The sequence below is a fragment of the Triturus cristatus genome, chromosome 7 (assembly GCF_964204655.1).
Source record: "Triturus cristatus chromosome 7, aTriCri1.1, whole genome shotgun sequence".
NCBI lineage: Eukaryota > Metazoa > Chordata > Amphibia > Caudata > Salamandridae > Triturus > Triturus cristatus.
The window spans coordinates 913,919,994-913,943,593 of NC_140590.1; the positions used below are offsets into that span (position 1 = coordinate 913,919,994).

Below are 23,600 nucleotides of genomic sequence, written 5' to 3' on the forward strand. Positions count from 1 at the left end.
TTGATACCATCTATCCAACAACCAGTATTTTCCAATTCAAAAAGTTACATTTTGAAAATCTGTTTTCACATTTAGTTTGTTTTTGAGAGTCCATTCGATAGGCAATGCTGTAATTAGGTACTTTATCAAATGACAACTGTTTCTAGGTACTGGATTACAAAACGTAATCAGCACCTGAAGTAATTTTATGATGCGTGACAGTTGGAATGTGTGTTATTATTAGCAAATTGCTAATTCTCTGCTGTAATCCTAGAACTACACTGGTCCCTGACACGTTGAGACGATATTACAGTGAATAATGAAATCACAAGATGATGAAAAAAAAACATGGAAAGAGGCTTCTTTAAAAATGGAGAGAAATCATTCCAACTACTGTGTTAGAACTAGAATTGTTACCCAGAAGATTCTGCTTGCAGAATGCTTACACAAAATTCATTTTCTAGCTGTAAAATCTGGCATCTTCTGGATGCAGGTGCATCAGAAAGTAGTCCACTCTAAGCATCAACAACATTAAATAATGTGCAAGCTGGGAGTCAAACGTAAAAGGATTAAGAAGCCTAAACAACATACTGCTAGAATCTGGCTATGGTGCAGACTTTCTTCTCCCGAAATGGAAGATAACTACACAAGGTCTATAAAATTATTGCAGAAATATGTAGAAAAAAATAATATTGCAAGTACCAACGCATTGAAACTTAAAAAAGTGACTCAGACGAAAATGCCGATTAGCATTTTCTCCATCTAATATCCAGAGAATCAAATACTTTGTGTAACAATGCTACACATATAGCTACATTAAATTACATGTCACTTTGGAGGCAGTCGGAACTCTAAAGAAGGAAAGTAGGAGATTCTGAAAAGGCTTGTATGTTCTGGAACAACACTACAAATAAAAAGCAAGAAGCCACCAGATTCATGCTACAACTCTCACTCAGGGTACAACTCTGAAGAACTGTTGGTGATGAAACCAACTGCACAAATAGGACTCTGATTTAAGAGGTTCACTTGAATTGAACATGGCTTAGAAGATAAAACATGTGTCAGAAATTTGCCCAGCTAAGTTCTTTGAACTTCGGGTACTTCAAGTTCTACAATACTGAGTGGTTGTTGCGCATCACAAGAATAGTAGGTGAAACCATTTTTGGTCGCACTGGGAGAGGGACAGACTTCCTACTGGTGTCTGACTTCAAGATCAAAGTTTCTTGGAAATGTAACCTGTAACACACTTGTTCCCATCAGCATCACTACTGCACATAAAGTCAGAGCCAAGAAGAGGGCAAACAACATGAATGGATATGTGCCCTTCCCGAATCAACAACCAAGCACAGCTGTCTCCTTGGACAAGGGTGGTTAGCTACATGAAAATAATTACGATTGTGACAAACATGACTAATCGTTCTAAATGAAATGTTTTCACAAAAATATAAATTAATAGGCATAGTCTAACATTCTGAAGTCTAAAACTAGAGGAAAAGGAAAATAGAATAGGCCATCCTTTGTTATGGTTTGATGGTAAGAATACGAGTAACAGGACGTCTTGGAGGAAGTCTACAGTCACCACATTATCAGGCAAAGAAAAAGAGGGCAGCATATTGCTCAAGTAATGATGCGTAGACTGGAAAAATAGGACTTTAGAAACTTACAAGGTGTCTCAAGTACAAAGAATCCTTCAAATGGACAATAAAAACATCTGAAACACAGCAGTTTCTCTTTCAGTGAGCTGTCAACCATCTGGCAGAGAGAGTAGAAAACACACGTAGGCATTTGTAAGCAGGATCTACTAGGGACACTGACAGGCTGACCTTTTCTTCACCCTTTTAGTTTCTGGACCCTCAATGAGGCCACTGAGAAATCGAAAATGTTGAGTAATAACATTCTCAATTACTTTGTTTGAGAAAAATAGGCACGCGTTTAGTTTTATTGACTATGGAATTGTTTAACTAAGAAGGCTAAAATAGACTGGAGCTAGATCATAAACATTTAAATAAAACACAACCAAGAAAAAAGTAATACCCTGTTGTGTTTTTAGCATGGCAACCCACAGTTGAAAAAAATATATTTTCCAGAATATAGCATGTAAACCTTCAGTTGATACATTTGGAAAATGAATTAAGGAAATACAGATAATTAACTGTGACAAACAGACCCAAGTGCAAAGGCAGCCACATATTCCCATTAAAAACATACAGTTTCACAGTGTCTCACGACACATGGGAAACGGTAAATGAAATTTTGTCTAGAAATATTTACACTAGAATACATTGTTACGTGAGGTTAGAAAACCCACAACTTCTATGCTTCAGAATGGTTTTAGAAAATGTAGTTGTGCACAACACTTGTCACTACAAACTCAGTTTAACAAATTAAAGGAGGAACTCTTAACATAAGAGAGCAATGAAAGGATAATTCAATAATCCAGGGTTGTATTTATTTCGTTAGCATGTCTCATTTAGGAAGTAGCAGTTTATATGGCATTTTTAGTGATCAATTGCATGCCAAATTTGAAAACTCTGAGTGTGACGTACATTAATTGCAGCTTCTATTTCCTTTTGTCTTGCAACAAATTCAATAAGTTAGTGAGCACTTAACACTCACTGTAGCTTTTAATTTTCACATTTGTGTACATACTACATTTTACTGAAGTCCAAAAACTGCAGATGAAGCAAAACATTGTTTGGTTTAACATATCTATTAAGGGAGATACTGAATTATAAATTGAAGTGAGAACATAGTCTTAGCTAAGTTTGTTTAATTCAATGCACCTACTCTTAGAAAATATTTTACTATCTGCTTCCACAGTTTAAATATTGCCTATACATATATTCTTTCCCTTGGCATGCACGAAACACAAGTACAAGCAAGTAAGAAGGGATGTAACACACCTTTTTTCTTAAGTTTAAGTACACAGATCGCATCTAATCACACTTTTCATTTCTGAGGAAAAAATGTGTTCCCCCAAAGGCATAAGCTGAAAACATATTTATGGGAATTGCTCTGTCAGAGTGGTGGGGATTCCATTAAAATGGTAAATCGCTTCTTTTTCTGGCAAGATTTGGAAACCTACAAGAAGTATTTGGATCATGCCAATGTTTTTTCTAGCCATGGAGACCTACTGGGCATGATATGTCATGGGCTATCAAGAGATACTAGATATGCTATATAATGGACTATCAAGAGTGAAGTTGGTAAGTTTTCTAGCAAATGCTCTATACAAGCCTTTGGAAAGAAAAAAAATCTAGGTCAGTTAAGAAAAAGAATACAACTGAGGTGAGATTGCAAGAAAGAATAACAAATAAGGACAGCATCAAACCTAAAAATGGATTTTAGGAGATTATTAGTAAGTCTAAAGACAATTATGGGAGTCTGTTTCTACATCTAATTTACTCAAGCATGTATACTAATTCAGTCTCTGCAAACTACCTGCAAAGGAAATGCAGCTCTTCTGCAACTTGCTCAAAGGATTATTACCTGCATTAGAGAGACAGCTTGTTCTTCCATTCACTTCGATTTTTATTTTTTAAGTAGGTCGTGCTTGCAGCAAGATATCTACTGAAATTGAACTAAAATTACTTTTGTCTGCAACATATTGCAGCTCCATCAAAAATTATAACAACAAATTTCAAGCAACTTCTTGTTTTACCAATGGTTTTAAGTCCTATTTACATTTTGTTAAGCTGGCTTCAAGTAAATTGAGAAAAGGCACTCAGAAGTCAAAGTCAAGTATTTTCTCAATATTTGTTGCTAACATATTGGCTTCCAATACTATAGGCAATACAGAAGCCAAGTTTAAAGCATTGTGGAAACAGGATCTGATCAGTTCACTAAAATATTTAGAATTTGTAAGCAAGAGTGTTATTAACTTTGTGACAATTGCCTTATTGTTAAGATGTACAAGAAAGGCAGCAACGTCACACTAGTGCATTTAGGGCTGAGAAGCACGCAATGTCTCATTTAGTGGAGAGGAGGGAACTCAGTGACTATAAATCCTGTCTCACACAGGATTAGACTTGGTGGGGCAAATTATTCAAATTCATTAACAAATGGCTCAGTGAATTATAAAGTTCTAATTTACAGCTATTCATACGTTTTATTTTACTGTCTACAAGTGCATCATTAATACACAAGTTATTTCCTGTAACATAAGCCCTGTTCCTGCAGACTAACCATCTTCGTTTAATATTTTAGGATCACTAAAAATTGAGGTTTTCTTCACAGTAAGCAATCGGATATAAAAATAAGTGCAGGCTCTGGAGACACTGTACTTTCTTTCCTGGCGTAACAAAATTGCAACAAATAAATATATGAAAATTGTTTAATCATGGAGTTGTATCTATTTTATATTCCATATTTATGTACAATATATTCTACCTTAAATTACGTTACAGAGGGGAATATAGATAAATACATGCTGTGGAGAACATGCAACACAAATACAAAAATACTGCAATTTGATGGAATCAAAATGCAAAAATTACAAAAGCAGATAAAAGGTGTAGGATAGCATTTCCCCTTTTCTTTGCCTCTCAAGCAATGAAAAAGCAGCTACACTCAATTGTTACCGTGACCCCTTACAGTTGTATTTCCATTTGAAGATGTACATTCTATGCCTTTGAAAGTGTTTTCAACATACCATCTTTGCATATTAATTACAATGGGATTAAGGGGGAGAATCTGTATTTTTAGACTGGGCTACAAGCCAACTAATATGACTTTGGAAGATTGTTTCTTCGAATTTCAACAAGCTTCTACTGGAACATAGTTTTAAAGTTTCATGCTAAAGTAAAAAGGCTTTACAGAATGAGGGAAGACTTAGATGAAAATGGAACTGACAAAAGGTAAATAGGGCTAAGATAGCACCATAAAGAATGGCCTTTCCTCAGATTATCGGCTTGAATAGATTGATATAGATTCCGTTTCAACTACATTTTTAAGAAACATTATCCATTGCAATAGTCTTCTACAATTCCCGACATTTTGAAATAAAGACATGTCTTGGAGTACATACATAAGTTTAATAACTGAGGATCTGGAATGCAAGTTATTAATTATAATATGAATTATTCTTGAAGAACATTGGTCTAAATTTGAATTTTGAGTGCGACTCAGCTACAAACATTGATACTAATATGAAATGTTGCAAAATAAGCTTGCAGCAAAGAAAAAACATCATTTCAGGCAAAGAACATTTTAGAATTTTTGAGTTCTTTACCAATGCAGCATGCACATGTACAATCTGCATTTGTGAAGTAAAATGTGAAAAATAAAATTTTAAAGTCCAAGCTAAAAAATAAGGCACATTAAAAATGTAGTTTATAGATTAATGGGATTACATTTCAATGTATTCCAAGTAGATTAAAACAGGTCACTTCCAATGAAAGCTGCAAACATGTTTGAGAATGCCTATAGTTAAAACATAAAATTTGATATCATATTCTATATAAAGCATGTAGTCCAACCCAATTTTGAGTCCTTTAACTTGGCGTATCAAATGTACGTTTTTGATAAAGAGCTTTGACCAAACGTACCACTTAAGGCTAAACAAAACTGTGAAAACGATATTACATCTATCATACTTTGAAACCATATTACATGGATTATTCTTGTGTTACCTAAAATGGTGCCTAAGAAAACTTAAGAGCATTAACAGATAAAAAAACAAATACATAAAATCCAAGATTAGAGCAGGTAGTTTCATTGACCCTTTAACCTGTAAAAATGTAAAGTAGGCTTTAGATTGCTTCAGAGATAGACTTCGGAGTTTAACTTGGAGGTGATACATTAGAAAATGAACAGGTTCACTGTTTGACAGATGTTCCATTAGCAGGGCTCTAGGATACAAATGATGTTTAGGTTAGACAAGGTATTTGTAGTGGATATTATATGGTTATGAGCCACAAGAAATGTATGAATGTTTACTGACATTACTTCTAATTTTTATTTTTTACTCTGAAATTATCGGAATGATCATTTTTAAACAATCATGCTCATTCTATATTACTGTATGTTACGGATTAGAAAAAAAACATTTTGGGTAACCTTTGAAATGAAAAGGTCCTTAAATTATAATCTGACAAATTATGTAATTTAAAATGAATGGCCACAATAGCAGGAGATACCCTCTCCCATATAAATCTTGATTTTAAAGCAAAACCAACTTGAAGCATTTATAATCTATCTAAAACTCCACTTTGGGTGTTTAAGATTAGGAAGCACTCTCTATAATAAGATGAAAAATACTCAAATAAATATTCAAGGAATGACATCCTACAAAAAAAACCTCAACTTCAGATGCTCATTTACACAATAATGATCAGTAAGCTAAAACTCATGATCCGACATCAATGTGTGAAAATGTATATCTGATATTAAAAGTTATTGCAAATATGTCTCAGCAAGTAGTTTTGAGGACTTAACATTGGAGATATTTGCATGTGCCTTCGGAAAGCAATATTTAGTTATAAGAATATACAGGCACAAAAGACTTTGAATAGCCTTCTAATTATACGGTCGGTAAGCTTTGAAAGCTTACTGCAGCTCCATTTATACTTTAGCCTCCAGGTTAACCATTTAACATAAGCGAAGTTCGATCACTTCGTAGAAGCAGATGTAAAATACACCATACATCCTGCCTTTCCAAACCTGACAAGAGAACACTGAGGCAAAGTATGACTTGTGGTTTGTCCCGGATGTGGCTCAAAATGCGCAAATGAAGTATTAAAATTAGAAATTGGGTTCAAACTCCTATGTGGGACTGCATCTCCAGTCCCAATTCTGTATGAATTTGCCTCAAATGTTTCTTTTTCTTTCTCCCTTTCTGTACATTACTCCTTGGTTTCTTCATAAACCAAACAACGAGTTTTATAAGTGTTAGTTTGTCCCTACATAATTTCAATGCAGCACAAACAGGATAGTTAGAACAGATGAAACTTTGAAGTGTACATATGTGCCACTTTCCAAACACTCTAAGAAACAAACACTCTTAATTGAAATTCATGTACAAAAATAGTATTGGAAATGACCCAGCACGTTGTGCTGTACTATGATAGCATTTGGCCAGCTTAGCTTGATAGGAATACTGAAAGAGATGTATTCTTGATAGTGTTATGTTCAGTGCCTTAAAAAAAAGCCTTCTGCAAAGACACAAAAATACATGAACAAACTATTTACCGGGGGGGGGGGGGGGGGGGGTTGTTCTTTCATGTAATAGAGGTTTTACATTACCAGTTTGTGAACCAAAAGATATAGAATGCTTACAATTATAAAGGCATAATCGATGTACAAGTACAGTGTGTGTCAATATACAGATAAGACATGTATTATTACATCTTTTGCTATCTAAACAATAAAATAAAATACAGTGAGCTGACAGTAAACATATGTTCAGGCATTGTTTTGTTAGCCTAACAATAACTTGAAGTATAGGCAAAGGTAAGAAATACCTTTCGTAGTACCACAGTAACCTGCGATTGTGGCTTCCATGCTGAAGAATAGTAAACTCTATTATTATTCAAGATAAAAAGTCAGTTTCAAAATGCTGCCAGGAGGAGGCCAAATTGCTCAGGTTTAGAACTCACAGTTACAGAGTGGTGCCAAAATGAGGCATCTTGCTGTAAATAGAGGAAATAGATCTTTACTTGGGTACATGCGATGCCCAATACAAGTTGTAGAAGGCAGTTTTTAAAACCTTTTCACAAGACACAGCATGAGGGTAAGTAAAACTGTTTTGGAATAGTTCAGCAACAGCACAGTTAAACTCCAAAGAGCACCATTACAAAAATGTTCCACCATGAAATAACAATCAACACATCAGCAGAGCATTGCAAAGAAAGCTGTGCGGTTTTGAGCTGTTTCTCCAAGCTCAACTTCCAGTTAATGCTTAAGGTGCTCAAAGATGAAGATACTATCCAGCTTCTTACTTTGGCTTCACAGGTGTCTTCTTTACTGCAACATCTCAAATATTTTAATGCAATTGCAATATTATGAACATTATATTGTACAAATTCCATTAAATATATACCCCAATACTTGAATCTCAAGGGCACAGTTGGTGTTAAAAATACTGTTGTGCAACACTGCATATGGAACTCAACTAACGATCTCCGTAATCTAATTAATAGCTAGGAGAAGTAGAGATGAGCACCAATGAGCGAATACAATTAATTCCTTTGTTGAGGAAACCTCAACAGCTTCAAGTTAAATCCTGTATAGGTTGGATTGACGTACTAATTGTATTAAGGATGAAAGTAGTACAACTAAGACATCTTCACCATTTCCACTCATTAAAACACATCCTTGAACACTAGTACTATTTAAATGCTGTGCAATTTTCCTTTACAGTCCAGCTTAAAAAGAAAATATACTAGATGCGCTCCAAACAAGCCTTAAGTATATCATTTGACTACTCAGAATAAACATAAAACAAAAAGGAGATATTTAGCGCTGGTGTTTTCCCAAAAAGTTTGTATGACTAAACAGGAAAAATACCTTGCCCCTTAATACTATTTTTTTATTAAGTAAAATTTCCTCCAGAAGCGTCAAAAGCATTGAAAGAATCAAGGGCATTCTGCAGATGACATATTTCAGGAGAACGTTTAGGGCATATGTTTTCTTCAGTCGGCGGTCTCATTAGGAGAATAGCAGACCTCCCAGTTTTCAAGCACGGCAATTTTCATGCGCTTAACCACAATTTTCACAAGAGAAGAATTTACAGCATTTAAAAGCTGGTGATCCTCTTTGGTTCCCTTTAACATACACAAGGATATTTCTATCAGGGATATGTAAATATTCTGCGAAGGACATCTGGTGCTTTAGGAGAAGTTTGGCAACCCGAGCAGAGCACCCACAGCTCCAAAGTAGCCCTGCATTTAAGAAAAAAAACAAAATGAAGATATAATTTTATTGCAAAAGCCAATCCCACATGGAACAGATATTTACTTCCATCAAAGCCACTATCAAAGGTCTAAAAGCAGTCCAAACATATGAATCAGAAGAACAAAGCAAATCATGCAAATCAATATTAATGGAAAAATGGCAGATTTTAAGCCATTGGACGAGAATCTATAGGAATGTAAGTATTCTGTTTAAACTTTGTGCTTTAGAACATTTGTGATCAGGGCAGATTTTATCACTAATGGTTGTAGGCTAGGATCAGGGTGGGGATATAAAGGGGCAGAACAGATCTACTGAGAATGAAGTGAAGTCACACAATGGGTTTTCATACACAATATGTGCAATTATTTACAGATCCAGCTAGTGTGCAAGGTGAGAGTTGCAAACTGCTACATCATTAGGGTGTAGGGGAAAGTATTTTCTATCTGTTTGCTTGTTTAAATATGGGATGAGGGAGACTTAGGAACTTCTGAATTTCCACTAGGGAAAATATGCATTTTTACAATTAGGTGAGTGCATGTAAATCTGAGTTTTGTAGATTTCCACGTTCAGGCTCCATGAATACCAATTAACAGTAGGTTTACTAAAATCACACGTAGAAGCATACAAATCTTGAAGTCACAGTTTTGTTATTTGGAAGCTGAGGCACAAGTCTTATCAAGTTCACATTTTTGAGTCCAATAGGGAAAGCAGTATGAGAATTCTGGTTAGCAATTTACTAAGAGACTTTATTTCATCACTTTAAGCACCACTTTTCCACTCAAATCGTAATGAAAAATCAGTCATTTGCAGACTTATTCAAGTGTAAGTGGTTGGATATTTTATTTGAACAACACTTTATAATACTTAAATAACTAGGACTAATAACTAGACATTTAAAACAGCATCTGAAGGGTGCTTCCTGTCATAGCATACCTCATGTTCTAGGAACAATGCCTTCAGCTGACCCTTTGACCAATAATCCAGTGCATACGCCAATAGCTTCATTGACAATGTATTGACTCGCAAAAAGTTGCCCACAAAAACAACACGACTGATTTTCTAAAGAGAAAAATAAAGATTTAATGTAAAGTTGTAGATGGTCATGGAGTACAGTGAGTTTTACAAACCAACAGTAAGTTGTATGTGAATCAGACGTTCAGTACAGTGCCAAAAGGATGCCACACGGCAAAAGCCTTGCATAGTACACGAATTATGAGAGTTCAACTTTATAATTCTAAAGGGCACTGATTCATCCAATAAACTGCAGTAATACATGATTTTTTTCCTGATGTTTTTTACTCATTATGAATTTGTAGGATTTAAATACTACCATGACATGGGAAACGTCTGTAAAGGATCAGATTTATCCCAAAACATTCTTCTAGCTTCAATCTGAATCTGAGATTCATCAATCATGATACACACATAAAATGGGTCCTACTAGTATAACATGACTAAGACCAAGGCATGTGCCAAATATTTCATGTATTGGCTGCTGACCTTTAAGATTTGCCAATGATTACTTTGTAAATAGGTTCTGCGGAAAAAAAAACCATTACACACAAGGAGCATATTTCTAAAGTAAAAGCACACATTGCACTATTACTCACTGGCACTGAAAGGCACTTTTTATAGTTGAGCTATACACAGTGTGCAAGAGCAGAATGCCATTAAAAGACAGTGAGGTAAGTCAATGGCTTAAGTGGACGGACTCTTTGTTCAATGCTGTACTGAAGGCACAAGGAAAATGTAAATAACACTACATCAGATAGATGAATGAATGAACTGGGCAGACTGAAAAGCCCTGTATAGAAGGAAGTGGTTAATAATATTTTTATTTAAAAAAGGTGACAGACCTAAAAAGAAATGAAAATTGACCTTAAACATTGTGCTCTACAAAGAAAAACACAAAAAATGAGCAAGTTCAGTGTGCATGGAACCAAACATAAACGGAGAGAGTCAAGTAAGACAAGTAATTTTTTGACTCTAGAGGAGGCTGACACAATTGTGTTATTCTACATGGAGACCAGTGCCCATGTTTCAAGTATTGAACAATAAAGGGTTCTGGCCATACTCAGCAAGGCTTGGCCCAATTTGATACCATACAACAAAACAATTGCCAGTGCTAATAAATAGTTGCTCATTCGACACCCAATCACACGTGACACTCAAAGTGATTGTAAAAACGTAATTTTTATTTTGAGTTCTCAATTTTTTAATACTTTTACTTTTTATTTTTTTGAGCAGCAAATCAATTCAATGCCCCCGAAATTCATGAAACACACAACATATAAATGACCACAGAACAACAGTAACACATGTAAATTTTGTTCGTTCTGTCAACCATATGACACCTATTTACATTACATTTCACAACAAGCAAAGAGAACAAAAACAAATGAAAATAGCTCAAGTTAAAGAGGAAAAAAAAAAGTTGTCGAAGTGAAGCTAAAAGATTGAGAAGAAAAAGAAAAGAAGAAGCCCAGATGGGAAAAAATTGTAAAGACAAAAGGACACGCATTCTTGATAAGAAAACAGCCTTTAGAAAGGTAAAAACCAAGAAATTATGGATGTATGAAGTAGTTTGAAAGTAGTGGAATAAATGCTAACACGTGCACTTTTGATTTTTTGTTTCCTTGCAATTCTAGCTCGTTCCTGGTCCTGATGAGATCCCCACGTTAAATGTGAATGGGGCTCGAAACGCGTAGACCTTTATCTTGTAAAAACAAATGAGTATTGAAAAGCGTGTGCTTGAAAACACAGATTAGGGGGTATTAATTACTGTGATGACCTAAGCCATCCATTGTTTTGCAATAGCCCATTGTGGGATAACGAAGTTAAAAATAACAAAGAACTTTTTTATAGTGGATTAATCTTTTTACTATTTTTCCCCATCTGGGCTTCTTCTTTTCTTTTTCTTCTCAATCTTTTAGCTTCACTTCGACAACTCTTTTTTTCTCTGGAACGTAAATAGGTGTCATATGGTTGACAGAACGAAAGAAATTTACATGTGTTACTGTTGTTCTGTGGTCATTTATATGTTGTGTGTTTCATGAATCTCGGGAGCATTGAATTGATTTGCTGCTCAAAAAAACAAAAAGTAACAGTATTAAAAAAATTGAGAACTCAAAATAAAAATTACGTTTTTACAATCACTGAGTGTCACGAGTGATTGGGTGACGAATGAGTAACTATTTATCAGCACTGGCAACTGTTTTGTTGCATGTTTCAAGTATTGGCATAGCCAATATGCCTCGCTTTCCAAGGTATGTGCCGAGTGTTTGTCTTTTCCAAGGTTTGTCTGCAAAGTATTGTTTACAAAAAGCAAAAGAAATACACATTTCAAAATAATGGTAGAAAAGCAAATAGATTGTTATTGTATCTACAAACCACAGATTGAATTAAATGTTTTCCATCTCATTAAATGACATGGTATATGTTCATATACTTTTCACTCTGGAAATTCTCAACAGAATTTGGAAGTGCTAAAATGTAAGTGGAAATGCTTGCCGATGCTTAATGTACTTTCCACACAATTCAGTCCTTTGGTCCTCTGCCATAACCAAGTGAGCAGATTTATGGGCCTTCAGAACAAGTGACATGCTACGTACACCTTCTGGTTCATACTCAAGCTGAGTAAGTGCAGCAGCTGTCCCTAATCCCCAACACCATAAAAGCATTTTTGTGCTGTGTGTGCTTTCATGAAATATATGTGTAAAGCTGGAGATAAAACAACCCGTAAAGTCTGCTATTCAGTTATCCCCCAGCAAAAATATCCCTGCTCCTTTGTTTTTACAGACAAGATGGGAGAGGCAAGGCCAAACAGCATGTAGGTGACAAGTACTTTGGGGGCCGGGGAGCAGCACTCGAGAAAGAGCTAGAAAAAATATGCATCTCACGGAATCTTGAATGAAAAAGAAAAAAGTATTTCTCTAAATGTGAGCTTTAGAAGCAAACAAGCCAACTAATCAAAAGAAACATAAAGAGGCTATGCTTCAGGGGAGGGACAAACAAATAAAGGAAGGCAAGTATTTGAGCAAGAAGCAGGAAAAGAAAGTGCTGTCTAGTAGGCAAGACCAAAAAAGGGACTGAACAGCTTTTCTGCTTCAAAAGATTATTTTGGTTCCATTTAATTATACATTTAAAGAAAAAAAAAAAGAAAAATGTTACTGAAGACAAGCTTAGGAAAGATATAATACCCATTATAAAAAGTAGCAAAGGAGGGCAGGGTTGGAAGGGATAGAGGGGCGCTTGGGAAGTTGTTTCTTATTTTTTCTTCCTTTCCTTTATTGGTATGAATATGATTATCGATACCTTGTCCTACGATGCTAGTATTAGCTGTTAAAGCGCCGACAAGGACACATATACATTCTTGCTGGAATACCTAAACTGGCACTGCTGGACACTTTGCTTGGCTTCCTTTTTTGCAATTTCCTTATATACAGAACAATAGCAGTGTTGTCCAAGTCTTGGAATTAATTGTGAAAATCAAAGTATGTGTTAAAAAAGTAGTAAAGGACCCCCCCACACACAGGCAGAGATATTTGAGAGTTTTCATTTCCTGCCATTTCAAAATCGCTTGCTTTACTTAACTAAGTTTAATGGCACAGACAAATGTGAACCACCTTTAATAGAAAACACTGTTCTAGAATGGTTCTTGTTCAAACGCAATGGATAACATTTAGAGGATTACATGAGATTGTAGTTTAACGAAGTTAGATTAGTCCAATGAGGATAAATTAGAGGTTTAAAATAAATTGCAGACAAGCACCACCAACAACAAAGAATTGATATCCACTGTTTCCACAAACAAATTAAATGATCGCTTCGAGGTGATGTATCTCACAAACTTCTGTATATCATGAGATTACATTAAGATCTTCACGTAACAACGTTTCAAGAGAAATCCATCACAAATACGAGTAGTCCAGTTAATGCACTCCCACTGGGTGCAATCCAGCCGGAACAAGGGCCTGACTACTGCAAGGAAGTTTTCAAAATCTGCCTTGGCTCCCAAAAAAGGAGCTCACATTGTATTGGGGAGAGGACTGAGAAAATTAGATTGAGACCAAAAGTGGAATCAGTGGGCAAAGGCTTAGAAAATATAATAAATGATACACTAATATCCTGATCACAAGTCAACTGTGAAGTAATTGTACAGTCTATAGATTCTTAACTCATTCAGACTACAGAAGCACCAAAAGGGTTGCAAAGATCATGTTATGTTATTTTGTTTATTTACCTAGGATCTTGCTGAATAGTTTTTACCCACACTTCTCATTAATTGTTTCATTAATAACATACACATTTAAATCAAATTTCTAATTCAATATGTGACTAATCCATAACATGATGGTCATTTGAACCACTAAATATTTTACAGTTGTTGATGAAGCAACTAACTTCTGGTGAAACACTTCCGAGGTAAAACGTGTCTGCAGTCGATAAAACTCATCTCATTCATAGCCCTGTACAATGCTGCTTGAGCAATACCTAACAAGACAGCACTGTAAAGAAGCCGAAAGCAATGAGAATTAATCCAACCGTTTGCAAATTATCAGTAGTACATTGTGCAAAAGCAATGCATGTCCATGTTTTCTGTTGGATTCCAGCTGAGAACATACTAAAGTGGGTCAGCGACCAACAGTAGTAAAAAGTTAAAACGCAAGTAAAAGAAACTCTGCCATTCATTATAATTGTCATGGTCTCTTGTATTAAACTTTCAAGTCGACTTTTCACTACATCCCCCAAAAACTTAGTAACAGACCATACACTAAGGGACACTGAAAAAATATATATATATATATATATATATATATATATATATATATATATATATATATATATACACATACACACATACACACACAGATATATATACAGACACACACAGTTATATCAATAATACATTTAATAGTCAATTTAAAAATTATTGGGATATTTAGCAATTTAGCTACTTTGGTGACATACTTTCTGATAGAGACTTCTAATTGCAGATTCCTCACTTTTTGAGCATTCCCTAAACTGGATCTTGAAACTTTTGAGCAGTACCTCTGTGCCTGCAGCTCTGCACGGACGGCGGTTTGCTCCGGAAATGACATGTGCATCCCATATAGCCGCCACTCCCGCGCACTAACATCAGTTGCTTTCAAGGAAGTTTATGCCCCCCACTACAAGTTGGCTTTGATCTGTCTGCAGTTTCCTAGACTTGGGATCTATCATCCTATTCACAAACGAGGATGAAGCGGGGGTGAGGAATATGTGGTTAGACATAATCTCTATCAGAAAGAGCACTACCAAAGTGAAGTAAACTTTTCTTCTGAAAGAGACTTCTAAGAGCAGATTCTTCCTCTTTCAAGGAGATACCCGAGAGGTTCCTATTAGGAGGTGGTGCGGTGAATTGGTTCAAACTAAAAAGTCCTACAGGAATCAAACAGGCGGAAGGCCCGCTCTGCGAACCTGACTGTCCAGACAATAGTGCTTCTTGAAAGTATGGAGTGACACCCACATAGCCACCTGGAAGACTCTAGGACAGGACCTCTGTTGGCAAATGCAACGGTAGCAGCCTTAGCCCTGCCAGAATTAACAAGTAGCCATTATGGAGGTTGCTTTTTGGTCACTGCGTAGTAATCTTGATGCAGAGCATGACCCAGCGGGAGATGGTTTCGCTTCTGTAAGGTCATGCCTTTTTTTGCTCCGGCGAACCCCACAAAGGGATGATCGTTCACCTGGTAATCTCTGGTATGATTGATGGAAAAGCTCAGTGCTCTTTTCGGCTCCAACAGATGGAGTCATTTCTCCTTTGAGGGGTAAGACAGAACGCCGGCAGGGTGACGGTTTGACCAATGTGGAACGGTGCCACAACTTTCTGCAAAAAGAATGTTCATGTCTGCAGAACCAACCTGACTAAGAAGACGGCGATGTTCAGTTGGTTAACATAGAAATCCCAAAGCTCACTCAGTTACTGCACAGATGTGATGGCGCAAAGGACAGTGTGCTCAAAGGGAGTGCACATCAAATATATGGGACCAAGTTAAGCTTGCACTGCAGCATGAAAAAAGAAGAGGGAGGAAACATGTTACAGGTCTTTCAAAAATACATCACAACTGGTGAATTAAATAATAAGAGCTGATCCAGCAACCGTAAAAATGCAGAAAGAGATTAAAGTTTCCATCTAACTTTGACCTGAAGGAACACTTGCCAGGATAGAGAGAAAAATAACAAAACATTAGATACCTTAGCCTGGGGAGGGTCAATCTGGTGTGTACTACACTAATCCACACACTTGTCCCAACAACAGGTGTATACAGCTTTTGTTGAAGGTCACCTGGCTGCTAAGATTATATCAACCATCTCCGGAGGAAGGACAAGGCTTATCAGCTGTCACCGTTCAATATGCAAGCATATAGGTGGAGACTTCGAAGGCCAGGGGTGCAGAACCCTGCCCTGTTGCAGTGACAGCAGGGCCTACTGGAGGGGCAGCCTGATTGGAAGACAGATGCTCAAGCCCTGGAGCTCTGGATATCATTATGTCTGTGTCTGGGGCCATCAGCATGACTTGGGCCTGGAAGGTCCTTATCTTCTTCAGAACTCAGGGTAGGAGAGGTAATTGCAGAAAGGCATACAGGAATTCAGCGTTTCACCCAAGACTAAACAAGTCTCCTAGAGAGACGCTTTGGAAACTCCAACAAGCAGAACTGCCACATTGTGCTTTCTCAGAGCTGGCAAACAGGCTGAGTCAAGGTTCTCCCCATGTGCGGAATAGATCTTGCACCATCTCCAGGTGCAACTGTCACTTGTGATCCACTAAGTGCCATGGGCTCAGTTCATCCATCCTGGCATTTTAAGATCTTTCCAAGTGGTTCACCACCAGGGAAACCCATTGCTGGGCCAGCCATTTCCAGAGTCGCCGTGCCTATTTACACAGGGCCCAGGACCCTACTCTGCGCTGCTTGAAGCAATACCACATTGTGGTAGTGTTGTCTTCACCTGTATCAGCCTTCCCTTTGAATGCCAAGCGGATAACCCTCAGCTCCAGGAGATCGATATGGAGCTGGGACTCTGACATCTAGCAGAGATCTTTCATCTCCACCTCGCCCGGGTGCCAGCCCCAGGCCAGAAGTGAGGCATTGGTCATCACTCTCTCTGCATGGAGTAGGGAGAGGGGTCTGCTGCTGACTCAACTGCAGCCTAGCAACCACAACTGCAGCTTTTTTACAGTTTCCTCTGAAAGCTGTGAGTGATCGTAGAGGTCTCTTGATGTTGGGCAAACTGTGACTTCAGATGCCACTCCAGAGGAACCATACGTCACCTGGCATGCTTTACCAGCAGGATGCCATTAGTCTCAGCAGCCTCAGAGCCAAAGTCAATGTCAATGAAATCCAGGACAGAGGCTGAAAGATCGGGATCATAGCTTTTTGGACTCCCCTTTCCTTAGGAAAGGCATGAAAGGGAATGTTCCTGACCGCGGGGCCAGTGAAAAACTTGGGTACCTTGCTGAGGTTTAAGCAGCAGCAGCTGTAGGAATGTCTACCTCTACCAAACCGCAAACTGCGCAAAACGTTTGATGGGGTTGGTACCACAGAAGGCCCAACAAGCGTGCTGTGACCCTGCTCTCTTTGAAGCACTCAAGAGCAAAGTGTGCCTTGTCCCCAAAAAAACATGTCCATAAAGGGATGATTGGACACTGCCCAAAAAGCCTGACGATGGCAACCAGGCATAACGACGAATAGCCAACTGCTCGCTTGATGAAATCTGTGGTGTCCAGCCCACAGCGGATCGTAAACATGGCAGCGTCACGGCCATCCTGAATGGTCCTGATCAGTATAGGACGAAGGTCTTCCAGTATATCAAGTAGGATTTGAGCAATCGAATCCCAGAGGGCATGGGAATATCAACCCAGCAGGTAACTAGTAATAATGGACCAGGAGGCAAAACTGGTAGAGGAAAATAGCCTTTTTTCAGAAGACCTCCATTCTCTTGGACTCCGTATCCGGGGGAGTAGTTGGGGACATTGTTATGGTTCGTCGACTAGTAGAGGGTTGCACCACCAAGTTTTCAGGAGAGGAGTGCTGAAACACGAATGAGGGTCACCTGGAGTATGGCGGTGGCGTCTTGCAATCTTGCGATTTATTAGGGGGCCAGAACAAGATTTTGACCATGTCCCTGAAAGGATGTCAATCAGTGCATCATAGAAAGTCAGCAAAGGCTCAGTATTGGTCTCCCAAGACTGGAGGACTTCTATTAGATTTGACCACTAAGGTGGGGAGCTAGGGGTAATGTACTTCGGCACTTTCCTCAGTGGCAGCACCATGGGATAAATCCAGAATCAGGAAAGGTGTCAAGGCCACTGGCATCCTGGAAATCATGCCAGTTTTCCTTCTGATAGGATTGGGCAATTTCATCACTTGCATCATACTCCTTATCAGAATCAGTTATGAAAACGGAATGCAAGGTGTAGGGCCTAACTGTGGAGTAGGGACATTAAGTGGGTCTGAGGTGGAAGGCTGCAATTCAGAAAAAAAACAATCACAGCCTCGGCCGTAGCTGCGCCGATACGGAGTCAGAGCACAAAAGCCCTCTCATCCTTCAACGTTGATGGAGTTGGCATCGATGTTATGGGAACTGGCGTGGGTCGTGGGACCGGAGTCAGCACGGGTGCTAGAGAAGGCCAGTTAATGGGTTCAGAGCGTCTAAAGGCGCCGAGGGCAAACTCGCTGGAGGTATCCGAGGTGGAGGGCCTCCTGGATCCAAGAAGTCCACAGGAGTGCCAGAGGGAGTTGAGAGGGACCTAAAGAGTTGGAGAATGGCATTGTTGAACTCTTGGATCTGCCTCTGTGTTGCAGGAAGCCCTGGAAATTCTGGATGTGACAGGATAAGTAGGGGGATGAGCTCCGATGCCAACTGACTTCGGAAGAGTGATCAAGTGGCATGGAGACGCTCATGCGTCTCTCAGGAATACGAGAGTGGCGGGAAGGTGAGGAAGCCCACTGGGATGTTTGGATTTTTTTTTCAACTAAACCGAAGATTTGGAACGCAATGATCAACGATCTCCAGATCGACTCATCCGACTTCTAGCGCAGGAAGGGGACCAAAACGGACACTTGGACTTAGACCGGTCATGACGTGGAGTCTTGGCGGCGTATAACTTTGTGGTCTTCTATGGTCCAATGCACCACAGGCAAACCTGATAAGGAGCGGTCACCGACATTTGCTAGCAACAGTCCTTACAGGGTTTAACCAAGTTGGCTTGGGAAGTAACATTTTCCATGCATACAGCAAAATTTGGATAGAAAAACGGTCTCAAAGAGATGAAAGGTAGCTCTGGGTCCACGTCTGGTGGCGTGGAAAGAAAGGAACTGACATCAGACACAGAAGTGGTGCCTATATGGGCCAAGCAAGTCATTTTTGGATCGGAACGGCATCAGGGCAGAGCTGCCCAGCACCAACTCCCAGCACGCAGAGGTACTGTTCAAACATTTCGGGATCCGGTCTGATGCTTAGGGAATAAGCAAAAGGAGAGTAATCTGAGGTTAGAAGTCTCTCTCGGAAATGAAAATAATAGCAATGTGCTAATGTTTTGATCAAGAGATGAGAGCGGTCTGAAGAAAATCATTATTCTCAAATATACATGAGTTTTCAAAATAATTTTACACAACAAAAACAATGCAATGCCAAGTATCTAGGTGTTAGTCACATGCAAAGTACTGAATGCTCTATAAATTTTTGCGGTCTTGGCTAAATTATTTTATTCCCCTGCATCAAGGCAAATAAGGGCAAGCATACAAGGGGATCTATTTGGGCATTTGATGATCATCCTCTAGTTATAGGTCAAGAAACTGGTCAATTATAAAAATAAAACAATTTCTTAAATTACATTAAATATGTTTAAATAATTTTTTCTTCCCAAACTCCCTCAACTGCTCCTATATAACTAGCTCCCTATCCCAAAACATTACGATTCAAAGTGATGATCCTGACCAGCTATGTTCACTGGTACAGATGAAGGCATGTGTTACCTGAATTTGGTTCAGTTTGAAATGTTTTCAATATTAAAATGTTTTATAAAAAATAATGTGATCAAGAAGACACATTTGGAGACGGGCACATTATTTTACCTCCAAATCAATTAAATAAATAAATAAAAAACCAATAAAAATTAACTAATCATCGTTTTCCATCCAGAATTTCAATGACATTTCAATGAATAGCTTAAGGATAATTGTGTCTTGATCAAAGGAAAAGGTGAGCATGAACAATAAATTTACCGTTAGCACAAAATCTGCATAGGTAGACTTAAAGAATAAGTTACCTACATTCTGTAACGCTTTTTCTGGGGGATACAGTATCTGCCTGTGGATTCCTCATCTTTTGAATTACCCTTGCACCAGCATTCCACAGAAGCTTTTTTCATAGCTCTCAAACGTTGATGATGATGTCACAATAGCACAGCTCCACTCGCGGCTCAGTATCACATCATCGGAGCCAAAAGAAGACCTCGTCGGCGTGCTGCCGTCAGTTCCACCCATTTTAACCATGCCTTCGAGGCGAATGGGTAAACCAACAACATTTCGCAAGTATACACAGTATACAATATATGCACAAATGTACACAGTATATTATTCAAAGAAGAAAGGAAACTGGACATTTTAGACATTTCCTAGCAGCAATCTACATATCATTTCAAATGACAATGAAAGACCAGTAATGTTATACTCAAAATTATTTTCAGTATAGAAATGCAGACAACGGGAAGGCGGGTGGGTCAGTGAGGACTCTACAGACAAATACTGTATCCACCAGAAAAAGCATTACCGAAGGTGAGTAACTTGTTCTTCTGATGATTACATCTGCCTGTGGATTCCTCACCTTTTGAAATTAATCCCAAAGCAGTCCCACTCCCTGTGGAGGGTGTCTGTCTACCTATACCAAAAAATTCTGCAGCACAGAACATGCAAAATGGCCATCTCTCCTCACCCCGAATCCATGCAGTAATGCTTCGCAAAGGTGTGGAGGGAGGCCCAAGTTGCCACCTTGCAGAGGTCTACAACAGGGACACCTCTAGCAAAAGCAGAAGAATAAGACTTAGTTCTAGTGGAATGAACTCCAATACCTTCAGGCGGCTCCTTCTTGGCCAAGGCATAGCGGATCTTGATGCGCAAGATGATCCACCTGGAAAGCGTTCGCTTGTGGACAGCTTTGCCCTTCATTCTTGCTACATAACATATAAAGAGCTGGTCGTCCAGCCTTAAGTCTTTAGTTCTGTCCAGGTAGAAGCTGACCATTTTCTTAGGGTCCAGGCGGTGAAGTCTCTCCTTCTCCTTGGAAGGGTGAGGGGGAGGATAAAAAGTAGGTAAGGTGATTGACTGCCCTAGATGGAAAGGAGTAACCCTCTTAGGCAGGAAAGCAACTCTGGTCCTGAGAACCATCTTATCAGCTTAAATGGTTATAAAAGGAGGTTTAGAACTAAGAGCCCGACGCTCACTTACCCTCTTGGCAGTGGTAATAGCAATCTGAAAAATTGTTTTGAAAGTAAGAAGCCTCATCAGACAACTATAAATAGGCTTGAATGAGACCCCATCAGGAAAGTAAGAACCACATTTAAATCCCACTGAGGCATAATAAAAGGAGTGGGAGGGAATCTATTAATGAGGCCCTAATGAACTTCATAACTATGTGAGACAAAACAACGATGGTTGATCTGGCAAACAAAGGAAGGCTGATAAACCGACATGTAGCCCTTAGCAGTCGCCACAGCAAAACCGTGCTGGGCCAAGGAAAGGAAAAAACTAAGAACACCAGACAAATGAGCCTTCAAAGGATCAATAGAACTCTCTCCACACCACTTAACAAACCTGGCCCATCTACAGGAATGGACAGATTTGGTAGTGTGTCTTCTGGCCGATAGGATAACATCCTCCACATCCGGTGGGAGAAATAAAGATCTCAGGTTGCCCTGTTCAATCTCCAGGCATGAAGGTACAGGCTCTGGAGGTGGGGGTGTAGTACCTGCTACTGCGACTGCGAGAGAAGGTCTGCCCTGAGAGGGAGACGGAGCAGAGGGTGCGATGAGAGGTGAAGGAGGTCTGTGTACAACAACCTTCTAGGCCAATCCAGAGTGATCAATATGACTTGGGCCCGGTATTGGCGAACCTTCCTCAGAACTCGAGGAATCAAGGGTATGGGGGAAAACGCGTAAATGAGTTGTGAGCCCCAATCCAACTGAAACGCGTCCCCCAACACTCCCCACATCAGATACAGAAGACTGCAGAACGAAGGGCAGTGCACGTTCTCCTGAGTGGCAAAAAGTTCCAACCGAGGAAACCTCCACATCCTGGAGACAAGATGGCCACTCGTGATCGGCCGAGAACTGCAGACTGAGACTGTCCGCACATACATTCAGCACTCCAGCCAGATGATTTACAATCACACAAATCTGATGGTCCTGAGCCTAGGACCAGAGTCGCTGAGCCTCTATGCAGAGACGATACAACCCTACTCCTCCCCGTTTGTTTATGTACCACATCGAGGTAGTGTTGTCCGTCAAGACCAGAACCGACTGACGGCGAAGGGAGGGAAGAAAGTTCTTGAGAGTCAAACATATCTCCCGCAACTCCAGAAGATTATTTGAAGTGGAGACCAAAGACCCTTGATCTCCAGATCCCCCAGATGAGCACCCCACCCTAGAGTGGAGGCATCCATTATTACTGGGGCCACCCGGGACGGAGGTTGAAAGGCTTCCCTCAAGACAGGTTGCCTGAAACGCTCCACCATAACAGGTCTGCTGCAGTGTCTCTGGAGATTCTGACCACCTCCCCGAGATCCCCGTTGTGTTGAAACCACTGTCTGCATAGGCACCACTGGAGTGCCCTCATGTGCCAGTGTGCATGGTTGACCAACAGTATGCAGGAAGCGAACAGACCGAGCAGGCGTAAGACCTTCAGGACTGGAACAGCAGCTCCATCTTGAAACATTGGGATCATATTCTGGATGTCTAAAATCCTCTGAGGAGGCGAGAAAGCACGACTCACAGTAGTATCCAGTACTGTCCCTATGAACAGGTTGCGCTGAGCGGGTACCAGGTGAGAGTTGGGTACATTTATCAGAAAACCCAAGTCGTACAACAGCTGAGCTGTTATTAGCAGATGATGCAGCACCGTCTCTGGCGACTTTGCTTTGAGCAGCCAGTTGTCCAGATTGGGAAATATAGGAATCCCTGACCTTTTGAGTTGAGCTGCCACCACCTCCATCTCCTTTGTGAAGACCCGAGGTGCGGAAGTAAGGCTGAACGGGAGGACCGCAAACTGGTAGTGCTGAGACCCTACCGTAAAACAAAGATACTTACAATGTGACTTCAGGATGGAAATCTGAAAATACGCAGCCTGTAATTCGATCGAAACCATCCAGTCTTCCTGCTGCAGCGCCAGAAGAACCTGAGCTAGGGTCAACATCTTTAACTTCTCCTGTTTAAGGTACAAATTCAAGATCCTGAGGCCCAGGATCAGCCTCAATCGCTCGTCCTTTTTGGGGATCAGGAAAAACCGGGAGTAGCATCCTTGACCCCTTTCCTGCTTCAGAACCACCTCTATCGCACCTTTCTGTAACAAGGACAGGACCTCTTGCTGCAGAAGCAACAGATGGTCCTCCGAACACCAGCCCTGGCGAGGAGGGGGAAAATTCTGGAAAGGAAGTGCGTACCCATTTTCTACAAGATTCAAAACCCAAAGATC

General features: G+C 39.5%; 1 protein-coding gene across 1 annotated transcript in view; it reads right to left on the reverse strand.

Moving 5' to 3' along the window:
* Window positions 1-2,409: 2,409 nt before the first annotated feature.
* The window catches only part of PANK3 (pantothenate kinase 3), a 103,301-nt gene continuing 82,110 nt past the window's right edge, over window positions 2,410-23,600 (reverse strand). Inside the window, exons 6-7 of the mRNA XM_085617847.1 lie at window positions 9,805-9,930; window positions 2,410-8,858 (exon numbers count right to left, since the gene is read on the reverse strand). Of these exons, the coding sequence (XP_085473973.1) occupies window positions 8,808-8,858; window positions 9,805-9,930 (177 nt within the window). The 3' untranslated portion in view covers window positions 2,410-8,807. The remainder of the gene's footprint in view (window positions 8,859-9,804; window positions 9,931-23,600) is intronic.